General features: G+C 39.0%; 1 protein-coding gene across 2 annotated transcripts in view; it reads left to right on the forward strand.

The window, feature by feature from the left end:
* Nucleotides 1–12,628, forward strand: part of MSRB3 (methionine sulfoxide reductase B3) — a 218,487-nt gene extending 205,859 nt beyond the window's left edge. For both annotated transcript variants that reach the window (XM_072655280.1, XM_072655281.1), the window contains exon 7: nt 8,836–12,628. In XM_072655280.1, the coding sequence (XP_072511381.1) occupies nt 8,836–8,997 (162 nt within the window). In that variant the 3' untranslated portion in view covers nt 8,998–12,628. The remainder of the gene's footprint in view (nt 1–8,835) is intronic.
* Nucleotides 12,629–15,380: the final 2,752 nt, after the last annotated feature.

Here is a 15,380-nt window from a genome sequence, read left to right on the forward strand (position 1 = left end):
CAAATTAGAAGAAAAAATAGGTGGTAGTGTTGCATAGCAGGATGATACACACACACACACACACACACACACACACACACACACATGCACGCACGCGCGCATGCACGCACAAAGAAATCAGTGACGATTGAGAGGAAATGGGCCAGAAGCCAGTTCCCTAATGTCTCAGCTTCAGTTTCCCTTATCTGTAAAGTGGGGAGAATAATAATAACCCCCTCACAATGTGGTGGTAAGCACCCAACAGCCCTGTGCATGTCCAAAGCCAAAGCTCCAGACTGAAGGACTCTTGATTGTTTGAACTCTGTTGTAAATAGCAATCATTGACCATCAAATCAGTCAGATTTACACATTTTTGCATATGTTGAAATTTCCAAATATTCACATACACACAAATATATATAATATACATATATATGTATTGCACTTAGTGTTTGATAAGTACTTTGCATATATATATATATATTGCAAATAACATACGTAAAGTACTTTTCAAACATTAAAGTGCCATATAAAAGCGAGTTGTCATTAAGTTCTGGTTCAGAAAACAAAATCCTGCCCTCTGACATTTTCACAGATATCAGACATCTTCATCTTTATAGACAGTTTCAATATGTTCCTCCCTTTTCCACCTCCAAATGTTGAGGCCCCATGAATTGTACTTTCCTTTGCATTTCTTTTCTGGGGTTCCTCTTCACTGTTGACAAATTTCTGGAAAGATTGTATCATACCCTCTGATCCCATTTTCTCACTTTTATTCTTGTTCAGTTGTCTTAGTCACATCTGATTCTTTGTGACTCAAGCAAAGATATTGGAGTAGTTTGCCATTTCCTTCTCCAGCTCATTTTACAGATGAGGAAATGGAGGCAAACAGAGTAAAGTGACTTTCCCAAGCTTATACAGTTAGTAAGGGTCTGAGATAAAATTTGAACTCAGGAAGACAAGTCTTCCTGATTTTAAGCCCAGTGCTCTATCCACTGTGCCACCTAGCTGCCCCCTTTACTTACTACCATTCACATCTCAAACCATTGCATTCTGGATTCTGTTCCCATTCCTAGATGAAGCTGCTGTCTTCTGCAATCTTTGTCTCTGTGGATCACCTTCTCCTTCTCAGCAGTCTTCTCATTTTGCTACGTGAATCCTATTCTTTCCTAGTGTTCTTCTTGCTTATGTGAATATTTCTTCTAAGTCTTCTTTCATGATCCATCTTCTTTTCCTTGAACTCTAAGAGTTAGTATGTCCCAAAGTTTTATTCATAACCTTCATATTTTCTCCCTTAGCACTCTAATCCACTCCCAGGACTTCAGTTCTCTGTGGATATGACTCCCACATCTCCATGAAGCATCATAAAATCATAGATTTAGAGCTGGAAGATACTTTAGAGTTCATTTAGTAGAAACCCCTCATTTTATGTATGAAAAAAAGAAATCCAAAGAAATTAAATAACTTGCTACGGTCACACAGCTAATAAGTGGCATACCTAGGATTTGATACCAGACCCTCTGACTTCAAATCTAGTCTTGTATCTGGATCTATCTTCTGATAGATCTCTGATCTCCTCTCTGAAATCTATTTCTGCATTTTCAACACTTCTGCCTGAATGGTCCCACTGACACCACAAATATACTTTGTCCAAAATGGAACTCATTATTTGTCCCCAAATCTGCTCTTCCTTCCATTTTCCCTATTTATGTTGATGACTCCATAGTTCTCCTAGTTAATGAGGTTCAAATCTCAGAATCACCTTTAATTTTCTATCCTTCCTTACCCTTAATATCTAATTAGTTGCCAAAATTTATTTCTCTTTCCATCACATCTGTAACTACTACCCCATGTGAGCCAAAAAAGTGATACAAGGACATTCTCAAGGTCTTTCTGAAGAACTTTGAAATTGATTAGGTGATACGGGAGGCACTGGCAAAGGACTCCCCAGAGTGGCGTACCCACATCAAAGAAGACTCTATGCTCTATGAGCAAAACAGAACTAAGGAAAACAAAAGAAATGCATGATGCACAAATTTAGAGAATCTGCCCTAAATGTTCACATGGACTATTTGTGCCCAACCTGTGATAGAGCATTTTGAGCTTGACTCATCTGATCAGCCACAGTTGGACACACTATAAATTGACTCTAACATAGTGATATCATTTTGGATCCTCTTTGAGAATGAAGGACAACAACCAACCAAACAATCAACCACCATCTCACTTATGTTTTCTGCATCTTGGGTCAGACCATTAGCTCATTATTATATTTAATATTTTTAATATTGACCTGGATAAAGGCTACTTATCAAACTTGCAGATGACATAAAGGTAGGAGGGAGAACTAATTCCTTGGATGATAGTGTCAGGGTTTTAAAAAAAATCTGGACATGTTAGAATTGAAATTAATAATAATAATGAGAATTGATGTTTATATAACACTTTAAGGTTTGCAAAGTACTTTATGTGCATTATATCATATTACCTTCACAATAACCATGTGAAATGGGTGCTGTTATTGTCTTCATTTGACAGAAGGAAAAGTGCTCTTGTCTGTCCATAGTTTGTCCACTAGTTGTCCACAACTCGTAATCATTAGAGGGAGGGAATAAGGAAAGGGAATAAGCACCATTTGTCGGGTACTAGTGCTAAGCCTTTTACAAATATTATCTCATTTGATTTTTACAACAGCTCTGGGAGGTAGGTGCTATTATTATTCCCATTTTACAGTTGAGGAAACCAAGGCAAATAGAGCTTAAGTGACTTGTCCAGAGTCACATCACTAGTAAATATCTGAGGCCAAATTTGAACTCAGGTATTCCAGATTCTAAGCCCTGTGCTTTATTCATCGCACCACCAAGCTATCTCTGTTACCCCACTGAGGAAAGGGGGATACAAGCCTCAGTTTCTCCTAGCTCCCAGTTCAGAAATCTTTCACAATGCTATTCTCACAAGGTGTTATTTAATGGGAACAAATGATGAGTCTTAGACTTGAACTAAAAGTAACTTCATAAATATAAGATGGTGCAGGTGTGGCAAAACAACAATTCATCTGAAGCAGATCAAGGTTTTCATGTGCCATAAACTCCACATAATTCAGTACTCTAGCATAGCAGGCAGGAAAGCTAAGGTGGGTTTAGGAGGATGCTCTGAGAGAGGCATTGCACCCAGCTCTAAGCAAGTGATAATTCTACTCTGCCATGGTCAAATCTCAGATTGGACTATTGGGTTCAGTTTGGGGCATCACATTTTAAATTGGTCATTGATAAGTCAGAGAATGCCCAAAAGAGGGCAACCAGGATGCTGGAGGTATTTGAGGTGATGCTTTATTCGGACTGATTGAAGGAACTGAGCTAATTTAGATGGAGAAGAGAAATTCCATTTCTGCTTCTACAATCTCTCTCTCTCTCTCTCTCTCTCTCTCTCTCTCTCTCTCTCTCTCTCTCTCTCTCTCTCTCTCTCTCTCTCTCTCTCATCTCTTCACCACCTTACCATTCACATTGCCTATACCATAGGTCAATGCTTTATTTCCTCTGTATTCTACTTAATATTCTTATCAGTGACTTGAACAAAAACATAAATGGCATGCTTACCACAGTGGCATATTCTTCCTAAAAGGAAGAATACCTAAATATGGCATGACAGTGATGGGGGAGGGGGACATTAATCATTTGAAGAGCTTCAATGTATTAAAGGAAATAGATTTGTTGTCCTTATCCCCAGAGAGTAGAAGTAGAAGCAATGAGTGGAGAGGCAAATTTAGGGTGAGGACAAACTTCATAAAGTCTGCCTGATTGAGGAGGTAGTTTCTTCTCACTGGAGATCTTCAAACAATGACTGCATGACCACTTGTGGAATTTGTTGTAGGGCAAGTTTTTGTTCATTTATGGATTAAACTTCATGACCCTCTAAGGTTTTTTTCAATTCTAATGTTCTTTGATTTTTTTTTTTTTTTAAAGATTGGCATAGGAGAAATGTGAAATATTGCAATCTAAAGACACTCATCTTTAGGAAGAATCACAGAGAGGAGACTGTGGTGGGAAATTCTTCTCTGCCTTTATTATGAGGCTTGCTAGTTGGAAGAGATGGATTACCCTGTAAAATGTAAATTTATGTTGACATCACTTGAGTATCTGGGCTGGAACAGTTTTCTCCTTATTCTTCCTTTCAATGAATTCACTGGACTATTCCCAAGTTATCTCTTCTAGAATGGAATTCATCTCAGTCTTAAATTATTCAAGTGATAGTGGGCCCACACACCTTTCCCTGGTTTAGACAATTCCCCAATTCCTCCCCAAGGAGGCTTTTCCTTGATAGGATTTAATTTGCATTTTCCAGTTATTGATAAAATACATGACTGCTTATTCCAGCTCCTCTAAGTACTGTGAATAATTAGATGTCATTTCTCCCCTCTCCTTCCCACCTCAGACTGTTCAGCAAAACCTTTGTCTAGAGTTGAACTTCAGAGCAAAGAAGGCAAGATTTGCCAGGTTAAGCTAAAGTTCAGTGAATGAGTCCCTCCTGGAAGTACTTGAGGAATTCTTTCTTCAGATCAAAATTCTACATCTGGACCAAATGGGAGACCAATAAATCACTTAACTTTTTATAATAATCTTTAAGGGACCCGTCAGATCCCAGGGTTTACCCAAGTCGGAGGCTATTTATGACTGCTGTTTTTCCTGCTTGAGTCTATGATAGAGATCCCTAAGTTTCTTTTAGATCATTGTTAATTTGCCCTAAGTCAACTAAATCGACAGTAAGGTAAATAGGCACCAATGTGGAGGGTTTTTTTAAAAATAAAAAGTTTTTGGTAAAACTGAAAGCCTTATTAATCTTTTGCAGATGACAACGCATATATTGCTGATGATTAAAGATACCCATGTGTTACATGAGGCTTTTCAGCTTCACAAGCCATCTCTCTTTTTCTTGATCTTTCGGTAAAATTATAAGCTAAACTGGTGACTTCATAATCATTTCCTTGGCAACAGATTGATATCACAAGCATAGAGGAAAATAGCTCTTACTTAAACACAAGTGTCTTCAATAACAGCAGGAGAAAACAGAAAACTACTGGCAAAGTAAATTGCTTTTCTTAAAACAGTTTTCCTCCTCCCGCCCCTTCCCCATGCGCCTGAGTGTAAAAGCCTACCTTTAAAAGAGCCTTATCTTCTAGATCAAACACTTAAGAGAAAATGACAATTACGAAGCTTAAAACACCCTAGGCAGAGGTAGGAGAAAAACCTCTGCTGGACAGTTGGAAATACATCAGTGAAGAAATATGCAGGAGTGCTGAATACACTGTTTGTGTTTCTTCCTCACATAATTGAGAATTGCAGTCAGATTTGGGGGAATTATGTTAAATTTGCTGCCTAATCGTTCTCTTTTTCAGGGGGGTCTTTCCTCCTTGATCTATGCGGCTCTTTGGGTTGCCAGGTTTTCTGGGCAGGAGGCTTAGAAAGGAAAAGGAAAAAAAAGTCCTGAGGGAATTTGAGATTTTTTTTTTTTTTTTTTTTTTTTGCCATGGTGATTTAATATTTCTTCAGGATAAAGGCAGAAGTGTCAGACCAGTCAGCTTGGACTATCCACTGTCCCATAGTTACAGATTACCTGCAAAATCAATAAATACACCAAAAAAAAGAAAAAGAAAGAAACTTTTAGCTGCAAGTACACTGAAGACCATACCCTGGAATAAATCATTAGCAGCAGGTTTCAGAGATTTCTTCATCTTGTGGCAACCAGTTTGTTTCAGTTACAACCAGGTGTGCTGTGCGATCTCCACATATTGCCAGTTGGCCTGGGCCGGTGGAGCAAAACTCGGAGGCAGCTAAAGAAACAATGCATCACTGACAACTTCCATCCATCATCCCAGTATTCTGCCCAAGGTCTAAGAAGCAAAGGATGGGCTCCATGTGTGGAAGTTACCCTCGGGGAGGAACCTTCAGGACTTATATGCTTTTAAAAGAAATCTGCTAATCGTCTTCTAGGGGAGACATACCATAACACAAGCTGCCTTGTGGCCTTAGTCTGCTTTGTAGACAACTGATCTTGGGGGCTTGTAGGAGGAATAGGTTTATTATGTGATACAAATATAAATTAATACCATTCTTTAGATGGAGAGAATGGATCCCTTAGTCATCCCAGCCTAGTGTGAATCTTCCCAGTCTCCATTTGTGATTTTTCACTGGGGACAGACACAAGGAAGCTCATCCCTATATGTCTTATGGCTTCCCATTTTAAGGCAGGTATGTACAATTGTGTTCAGTTTGCTTGGATGGTTCCTAAATTTGGGTGGAAACGATTCCACCTGTCCACAATTTCTCTTTGCCTATTGTCTTGCCTGGAGGAAAAGCATTCAAATAAGTGTTTTCCTCGGTGTGAAATGGGAAAGCTGCTTCTAGACTGATACCAAACTCAGTGGACCAGATTCAGTTATTATAATTTGTGTTTACCAAATTAAAGCACATTCATGCACTCTTCTGGTTTCTGCTCCAAATCTGGATAAGGAAATTCAAACCCGGCTAATACTGGTTTAAAATGAACTTACATTGGAGCTTTGTCATTAAAGAAATATCAATAAGAGACTATTTTCTAAATAGGCTCTGTAGATGATTAATTACGGGATGGTCATCATTTTGCCCAGGACAGTTAAACTCCCTTGTTAAAAAACTACCTCTTTGAGACTTTCATGTGAAAGCTTCACCTCTCAGATGTCGAATGATCAAAATGTTGGAGTTGTGTGTGAGGTCAGTAATTGCACACACATCCTGGTCCCCATGAGCACCCGTTCCTGTTGGCCTGTGCACAGACTTGCTGGTTTGGCAGGCAGAGATGGGTGTTTTCCTGTGTGCAGTGGGTAACCACATGGATTTCGCCAGTGCGTCTCAGCTGCTGATGCCTGAAAATTTGGCCCCAATTGTTTATAGAAATGAAAAGCAATCTGAGCTGTCAACCCTGATATTACCTCAACCTGTATAGAATGTGGTAAAAATAATGCAAGATTTATTTTTTTCAGTCTGTTTTATATTTTCCAGGAGATAGATTGCATCAACCCAGGGTTCATTTTTAGTTCTTTGATGAACTGACAAAGTACACTGGGGAAGGAAAATAAGAATGCACTTTTAACATAGAAGGGCCACATGGTCAAAGTTGCTATCTGTGCTGTTTATTAATAACTGGAGAACTTTTGAGCATTGAATTCCAGCACTTCTGAGGGAGGTGGGAGGGGAGAATAGGGCAGGTTAAGAGGGAGACCTTTCATCTAGGCTCTCACACTATCTCCATCTACTGTATCCTTCCTCCCACATTTGCAAAATTCTTATACTTTTCCCTCTACAAGTCTCGTACTGTTATTTGTTAACCTCTGCAAAAGTATAGGGGTTAGCATTAGTCATAATGATACCCTTTCATGTTCTTTCCAAAGTCTTGACTATGCAAATTTCTTTGAAAATATTTGTTCCAGGCTTTAGTGTATGTGTTACAATTCATTATGTTTGCATGGTTCTAGCATTTTTATCTATGGTATGCTAATGACTATGGTTCATTCCTGTCCTTGCTGAGAAAGAGGCAGGGGCCAGGGCGGGGGGAGTGGTAAGTATGACTGATATACGCTATCATCTTTTATGACGCATCCACCTTTGGTGTGGTTGTCCTAAGGCCTTTCTTGAGTGGAGGAATATCCTCATAGCCTTGGTCTTTGGAGGTAACCCCTATAAGATAAATTTCTCAATAATTCCTTTTTCAGGGCTGGATTTCTTCTAACAGCCACCATAACCATTTATATCCCTGCCTTGCCCTTGTACTATGGGTTTGTTTATTCTTCTCTAGATTATTTGGTTGCTGGTAGCATGGCCTTTGGGGCAGCCAGGTAGGTAGAGTGCAGGGCCTGGAGTTAGGAAGGCTCATCTTCCCAACTTCAAATCTGGCCTCAGAAATTTACTAGCTATGTAACCCTGAGAAAGTCACTTAACCCTGTTTGCCTCAGTTTCCCTATCTGTAAAATGAGCTAGAGAAGGAAATGGCAAACCATTCCAATATCTTTGCCAAGAAAACCCTAAATGGTGTCATGAAGAGTCAGACACAACTGAAGTGACTAAACAACATTAAGCATTCCATTAACTGGAAAGCTCACTTCCTGTCTGGAATCCTATTTCTATCAGTTCTGGAGCCTCTCATCCCCACCCCAATCCCCAGTTCATGTAAGTAAAAGAGCTCAGATGCCCTCTTTTCAGGCAGGAAAGGGATCATACAAGCCTGAGACTTTTCCATTGGCTACCCTTAGAGTCCAATGACCATAACACATAAATCCACCAAGCCTCACTTGCTTTCCTGGGTACTGAGAACTTCCAATGCCTGTCTGATGTTAAGTTTTACTGCCCATGAAAGCAAACATCACCTCCGTCATGGCCAGTTAAACAGTATCTTTTACAGTGGACTTTTGCATATCTGAAACCCACCCATCCACAGCCAAAAGTAAAGGGGGGAGGGGGAAGAGATTTTATTCTGCCATGTTTCTTACAAGGGGGAGATCAAGGGTCAAACTCAATTCATAAAATTACTGCAGTCATTTTCAGCTGGCTGAGAGAATTCACAGATAAAAAAAATACAGTGGCTCATAAATGATTTCTGATATGCACAATTCGAGGTTTTTTTTGTTTTTTTTTTGTTCTCGGCATGTGGTACAATGCCTGCCAGAAACCATCCTCCTGGCTATTGACAGGTAGGTTAGAAATGGTCCAAGATGGTTTCCATCATTCCATTCTAGGGCTAGTCATCCATTTAAGCCACTTAATGGGAGTACAACTCAAAGCCTGCTTTGTACAGATTTCTTCCTCACATTTTGATCTTCTCTTTCAGTGTGGTGCTCACCTTGGGCATGTTTTCGATGATGGGCCTCGACCAACTGGCAAAAGATACTGCATAAATTCTGCTTCCTTGTCTTTCACTCCTGCAGAGAATGGTGACACTGAAGACAACAGCCTCAGCATCCCTGCCCAAGCTGGCAAAATGGAGCTGTAGAATCAAATTCGCTAGGAGACAACGATCTTACCAGTTAGTAGGGGAAAAAAACCTCAGAATTGTCTACTACTATCTTATTCCATATATGCATATATATTTTTCAAACGTAGAAGGGCAGTTTGTGGCTATTGATTTTTTCTTCCTCCTCTTCTTTTTTTGCTTAAACAGAGAGGCCTTAGACATGAGTATATTTTGCTATTTATTATATTCTTAACTATTTGTATGTAGACTTGGGGAAAAGAGATAGTTTTGAGAATGCCTTATCACTAGATATCTGAGTACCAAGCTGCAATACTTTCTTAAAAGTGAATTTAAAGAATCTCTCCCTTGCATAAGAAGGAAAGGGTGATTTGGCCTCCAGACTCCAAATTAGAACACTCCAGTGTCAATGAAATTTGAAGAAAACTGAGCCTGGGTTTTGAGCTCAGACCTGCAAGACAGATGGCCTTAGGGCATTTGTATGGATCTATTGAAGATAAAGATAGAGCGATGCCTTACCATACTTGTAGTCTTTGTGGAAAGTTTGAGCTAAGGCAGTTTATTCCCACTAAAAGGGTGTGAAGGTCTAAAGTCTTTCCTTATGTTAAATTGCTGCCAGATCCGAGAGGGTACAGGGAATGTTGTGGAAGGGGGAAGTAAACATTACCTCACTTTCATGCCTTTATTTTATTTTATTTTCCATTGAAAACATTGGAATGCAAGACAAATGTAAAACTTTGGGCTCCATTTTACTCAAGGTTCATGCTAAAGAGCACCTGCCATGGCTTTTTCATAAGTCCTCCCTTCCACACCCAACACCAGCTGCAACTGAGGCAACAGTTTGGGAAATTCGAACTGCTTAAATTAAAATATTAGGAGTGGGAAGTTTTGAACCAAATTAGGGGATGCGGTGGGAAAACTAAGAGACAAACTGGGGACTGGAACCATTGCATGGCAGATCATACTTGGGCAGATGGGACATGGAACAACTCAACAGGACCCTAAAGGTGTTGCTAACATGCAAGAGGGTACAGGGCCACTCTATAAATGTGGAAGTGGGATTTGTGGGATTAAAGCAGGAAGTCGGGAATTAGATGTCTCAGGTTCCAGTCCCATGCTTGCCATCAGTTTGCTACGTTAAACATTACTCTATCTGCCTGCATCCCCATGTGTGAAACGGGAATTAAAGCATTTGTAAAGTACATTGAAATCCTCAGGGCAAAAGCACTATACTGCTGTATAATTAATATGAATAAAAATACTAGCTAGCATTTATGTAGTGCTGTAAGGTTTGCAAAGTGTTTTACATATATTAACTCATTTGATTGTCTATCATAACACCCCCGGGAGGAAGGTGCTATTATTATCCCCATTTTACGGATGAGGAAACTTGAGGCAAAGAAGGGGTTAAGTGGCTTGATAGGGTCACACAGCTAGTAAGCGTCTGAGGTGAGATTCAAACTCAGTCCTTCCCTGACTCCAAATCCATCCTTCAATGCAATGAGCCACCTAGCTGCCTCTAAGTATTAGTACTATTGTGTTATTTTTCATTTTCAAACCAAAATTTTTTTTGTGGTCCTAAAAGCCTCAAAGGATTCATACTTGACAACTGAAATAGAAAGGAGTAAGTTCACCTTGTAGATTGGCATGAAAAACAGTGAGACTGAGAACCAGAAATTTTTCTTTGTAGCAGTAGAGACTGGTTTTATTCTTGCACATTTGTATTTTAATACTTTGTCAGATTGGGGACAGACGTTGTGCACAAAAAGGTTGGAGGAGGAATACAGGATGAAATGATGTCACCTGATGCTGCGGTGGTCTAGAATGTCTACTGGCTAATAAATATCAGACCTAATTTGTATCAATTAGTCGTTGATAACTGAAATTATAGTCTGGGGCCTGAGTTTGAAAAGGCAACTCTTTTTTATAAGTAATCAGAAAGGAGAGAATGGAGAAAAACTCATGGAAAGTACTATCTTGCCTCTTGGGAACTAAATCAAAGATAAGGAAAGAATTCTTTGGAACACTGGAAAAAGAAAGGAAGAGAGTAAAACCAAAAAAAGATTTGAATACCAATGTGGATTGCATTTGTGCTCTGAGTCCCTAAAATGTATCCTATGTCCCTAAAATCCTGCTGCCTTTTTTTTATTACAAAAATGGGTTGCATCTAGATGGGTTCTAGTCTCTTCCTGTCAACCCTGTGACTAGTCTACTCCATGTGCTCTAAAACACCCAAGCATCCCTCTTTCCTCCCTGAGGTAGAAATCAGGACTAAGATAGATCTATCTGTAACTGCCTTACCTCCAACCCCATTTCAGGGATCTACTACATTTAGGCCTCTTTGGAGATCTCTTTTGAGGTTGACCAAAGCATAGGCAGGCACTGGAAGTATGCCATATATTCATGAATTCTCCTCTGCTGGTTCCTAGTCAGGGTGGAGCCCCACCTCCCGCAGTCACTCCCTTCATGATCTACAGTTCTGAGGGATCCAGAGAAGGCTCAGTGGTCCAGCTGATAAGAAGTACAAGTATTTTGACTGTACCTGCTAAGTTCTTCATTAGCCTATAGTATAAAAACCTGCCTAGATTTAATTGGACATTTACCATGGCACTTGAGTGGAGAAGGCTGATGAATAAAGGGGATCTCCTCTCCCTTGATTTCTTTATTGCCATTCCTTCTTCTTGTGTTTGTGGAGTTTTGCATTTCCTGGGAAAGGATAATTCTTTTCCTTCATTTTTTTTCTTTCAGAAAAGCCTATTTTTTTCTCTTATTGCATTTTCCAACATCAATTTTAAGAAAAAAAACCCAATGTCCATTAAAAAAGGAGTGGAGTGTGTACATGTGTTTTAATTCCATGTTGCTTTTGGATTTGTATTATCAAATTTCAGTATATTTCTGTCTTACATTTAAAAAAATTACTCAAACTTCAATGAGCAATAGTCAGTTGTCATGCACTAGATTTATTTTTGCAGGATATGGAGTGCAGTGAACTGAGTCAATATGGTGAGGAGCATGTGATCTGTGGGAGTTATACCATTTTAAATAGGAAATTCATTGTGCTCTCATTCCATGCATTACAATATGGTGTTGGGGGCAAGATAGATTTCCTTGTCATGCTATTAGAAGATGCTGGACCCTACTCATATTATAGAATACAAACATTGACCTGCTTGTGGTCATGAGAAAGGAGAGAGCAATGATATAAATACTGCCTTTTGAGAGCATTTCAATGTATTTAACTTTGCACTTCTTTTATGCTTTTTAAAATCTGAATCCAAATGATGTAGCAGTTTGGGAATGTATTTTACAATAGTCTTCCATATTGTTACTTTATTTGAAATGTATTTCTTTAAATATGAACAATGGGGAAAAAAGAAATGTAAGCTAGGGAAGGGATTGTATCTTCATCTTTGTATCTTCCAGCACCTAGGACAGTGCCTTACACATAGAAGGCACTCGATATTTTTTGTTGAATTGAACTTATTGAATTGTTGAATAAAATATTTTTGCCTTAAGTAGATTTGTAATAACATTTCCCCTCTCTAAACACTACAAACTTTTCAAAAATGTTATAAAATGTTCAGTGGACAAAGTTTTTCTTATAACTATTGTATTCTAAAGAGTTATGCAATAAAATTCCTTTATAAAGAAATGTTTCCTGCTTTACTTCTTTGAGACCGCTTCCTTTAACTGGGCTTCAAATATAGGTGGTCAGTTGTCATTTGACATGGCCTTCAGAAGCATGGCTGGAGTAAGTGAGATGAGCTGTAATTCCTTGCTTGCCCCAGTTCTTAGAAAAATATTTCAGGAAGCTAGAAGTGGTATCATATTTGTATGATCAAGACTGAGGCTAATGGATCTCTTAAGTCTGAGATTTCTGAGTTACAGTAGGGTAAAAACCTAAAAGGGTATCCATACTAAGTCTAAAACCATTTTGGTGGGCTCTAGGCAATAGGAGATCCAAAAGCTTCCTAAATAGGGATGAAGGGGTCCAGTTCAGAAAAGGAACAGATCAAAACTTTTATGTTTATTTATAGTGGAGTCAGGCCCATGAGTAGCCGGGTAAGATAAGGAGAACCGGTCTCAAAACTGTAAACAATGATTTCAGGGATGGCAAAAAATGGGGGCAAGGCAAACATCTACAAACCCACTCAACTTTCACCTTTGCAAAATCTTCAACATTTTATAGTTTCTATGTTTAGCACAGGGCTTTGGGGAATTCCTTATGGAAAATACTTTGACAATTTCTAAGAATGACACAAAACCAGTGCCTAAACCACTGCTGAAGAATTTGACTGAAAACTTTGTGGAGGATCGATCTCTAAGGTAACAGGTGTGGAATGTCCCATTGTGTACCAGATCAGTTTCAGATATCAGCTCTACAGAAAGAGTGTATACTTTAAGAGAAGAGGGAAATGAGGGTGTCAGTGGTGAGAACATGGATACTATTTTCCACTGGGATTATACCCCTAGAGTCCTAAGAGGTACTGCTATGATACTTCAGTTTCCAAGCCTTTCCTGTTACTATAGAAGGCATGACCATCCTTCCAGTCACTGGGGCTTGTAATCTCAATGTTATCCTCCCTCCATGCTTTTCACAGGCTGTTCTCCTATGCCTAGAATGCTCTCTCTCCTTACCTCCTTCTCTTGACATCCTTCAGAACTCAGCTCAAATCTTACCTTCTCCAAGAGGTCTTTCTAAGTCCCCCCCCCCCATCCTGTACTGCACAAGCTTGTGTCTTCCTTCTGAGATCATCTCCTATTTCTACAGTCTATAGCTCTCATATACTGGTTTGTATGTTATCCTGCCCATTAAAATGTGATCTCCTTGAGATCAGGGACAATATTTTTGCATTTCTTTGCATCCCACCCCTTAGCACAGTGCCTAACCTATGCATAAGGACTTAATAAATGCTTGAAGATTGATTGACCAATACCTATAGGCATTTTTATTGATGTTCATTTGGAATAATAATAACTAACATTTATATAATTAGCTCTTTAAAGTTTGGAAAGTGCTTTATATAAATATTATCTCATTTTGTCTTCATAACAACCTTGTGAAGCAGGTGCTATTATTACCCCCATTTTCTATACAAGGAAAATAAGTCTGAGAGATATGAAATATTTTTCCACAGCCACAGTCACACAACATGGGTCCAAGGCAGAAGTCAAATTTTGGTCTTCCTAATTCCAAGTCCAACATTCCATCCTCTATACCCTCTAGCTGCCCCCTCCCCCCCAACCCAGAAGATGCTAGGTGACAGAGACCCTCTTTTTAGAAACATCTGACTTCTTTTTTCTTCTGTGATTTTCTTATTTCTACTAAAGGAAGAGATGTTTCAGGATATTTAGACACCTCAACTGTTAACCCCTTTCAGTTATGCTTTTTCTAACTACAAATAAATTTGTTTTTGTAGGTCCCTCCAAATGATATTTATAGTTCTTCAATTGAGCCCAGATCTGTTTGTCAAAAGAAGAGGTAATTATATGGAGAGAGGGATGACATCACTAGACCATTCTGGAAATTTCTCCTTTCCTGAAAATCTAGGATGTCCATAGCATCACTCATCTGAGAAACTCCAAAAATTCATGAGACCAAATCCTGTATGTCTCTCTGTGTGTGTTTGTGGGTGTGTCTATACATCCAATCCATTTAAAATTTTCCATTATTTACTTCACTGCCAGTTTTAAGAAGGTGCTTCACAAGGTACCATAAGCCACGAACCTTAGACTCAATTTTAAAGAAGAAAATGTGAACTGAAGGTGAGTGTGAGGCCTTATCTAACTTGTAAATCGTCCCTGGTACACAGGAAATATGGGGGTATCATGGAGTCACTATGAGAGTTTACTTATGACAAGACAAGGCTTGATAATATCTTCAGGATAGGGAAGTGACCATGTCATCCTTGTCTTTGTATTTGTTTAAAAAGCCTACTGAGTACCCAGCACTATATTAGACCACGATGGACACCAGTCAATCAATCAATTAATCATTCGACCAATATTTATTAACCCTTTACTATGTGCCAAATGCTAAGAATATAAATATAAAAAATGGATCTTTGCTCTCAAGAGCTTACATTCTATAAAACTATATACAGAATAAAGACAAATAGTAAATTTGGGATATTTAGGGAGAGAATGAGGGCATTTGCAATTAGGGGAATAAGAAAAGTTTCATATAGAAGATGGTGCTTGAATTGCATCTTGAAGGAAGAGAGGGATTCTTTGAAGTGAAAGTAACGAATGGGGGGAAGGAAAAGAAAAAAACATTTATGTGGTGCCTACTATGTTCCAGGTGCTGTGCTAACATTTACAAATATTATCTCATTTGATTCCCACAATAACCCTGGGAGGCAGGTGCTGTTATCTCCATTTTACAGGTGAAGAAACAAGCAAAT

Source organism: Notamacropus eugenii, chromosome 3, assembly GCF_028372415.1.
Source record: "Notamacropus eugenii isolate mMacEug1 chromosome 3, mMacEug1.pri_v2, whole genome shotgun sequence".
Lineage (NCBI taxonomy): Eukaryota > Metazoa > Chordata > Mammalia > Diprotodontia > Macropodidae > Notamacropus > Notamacropus eugenii.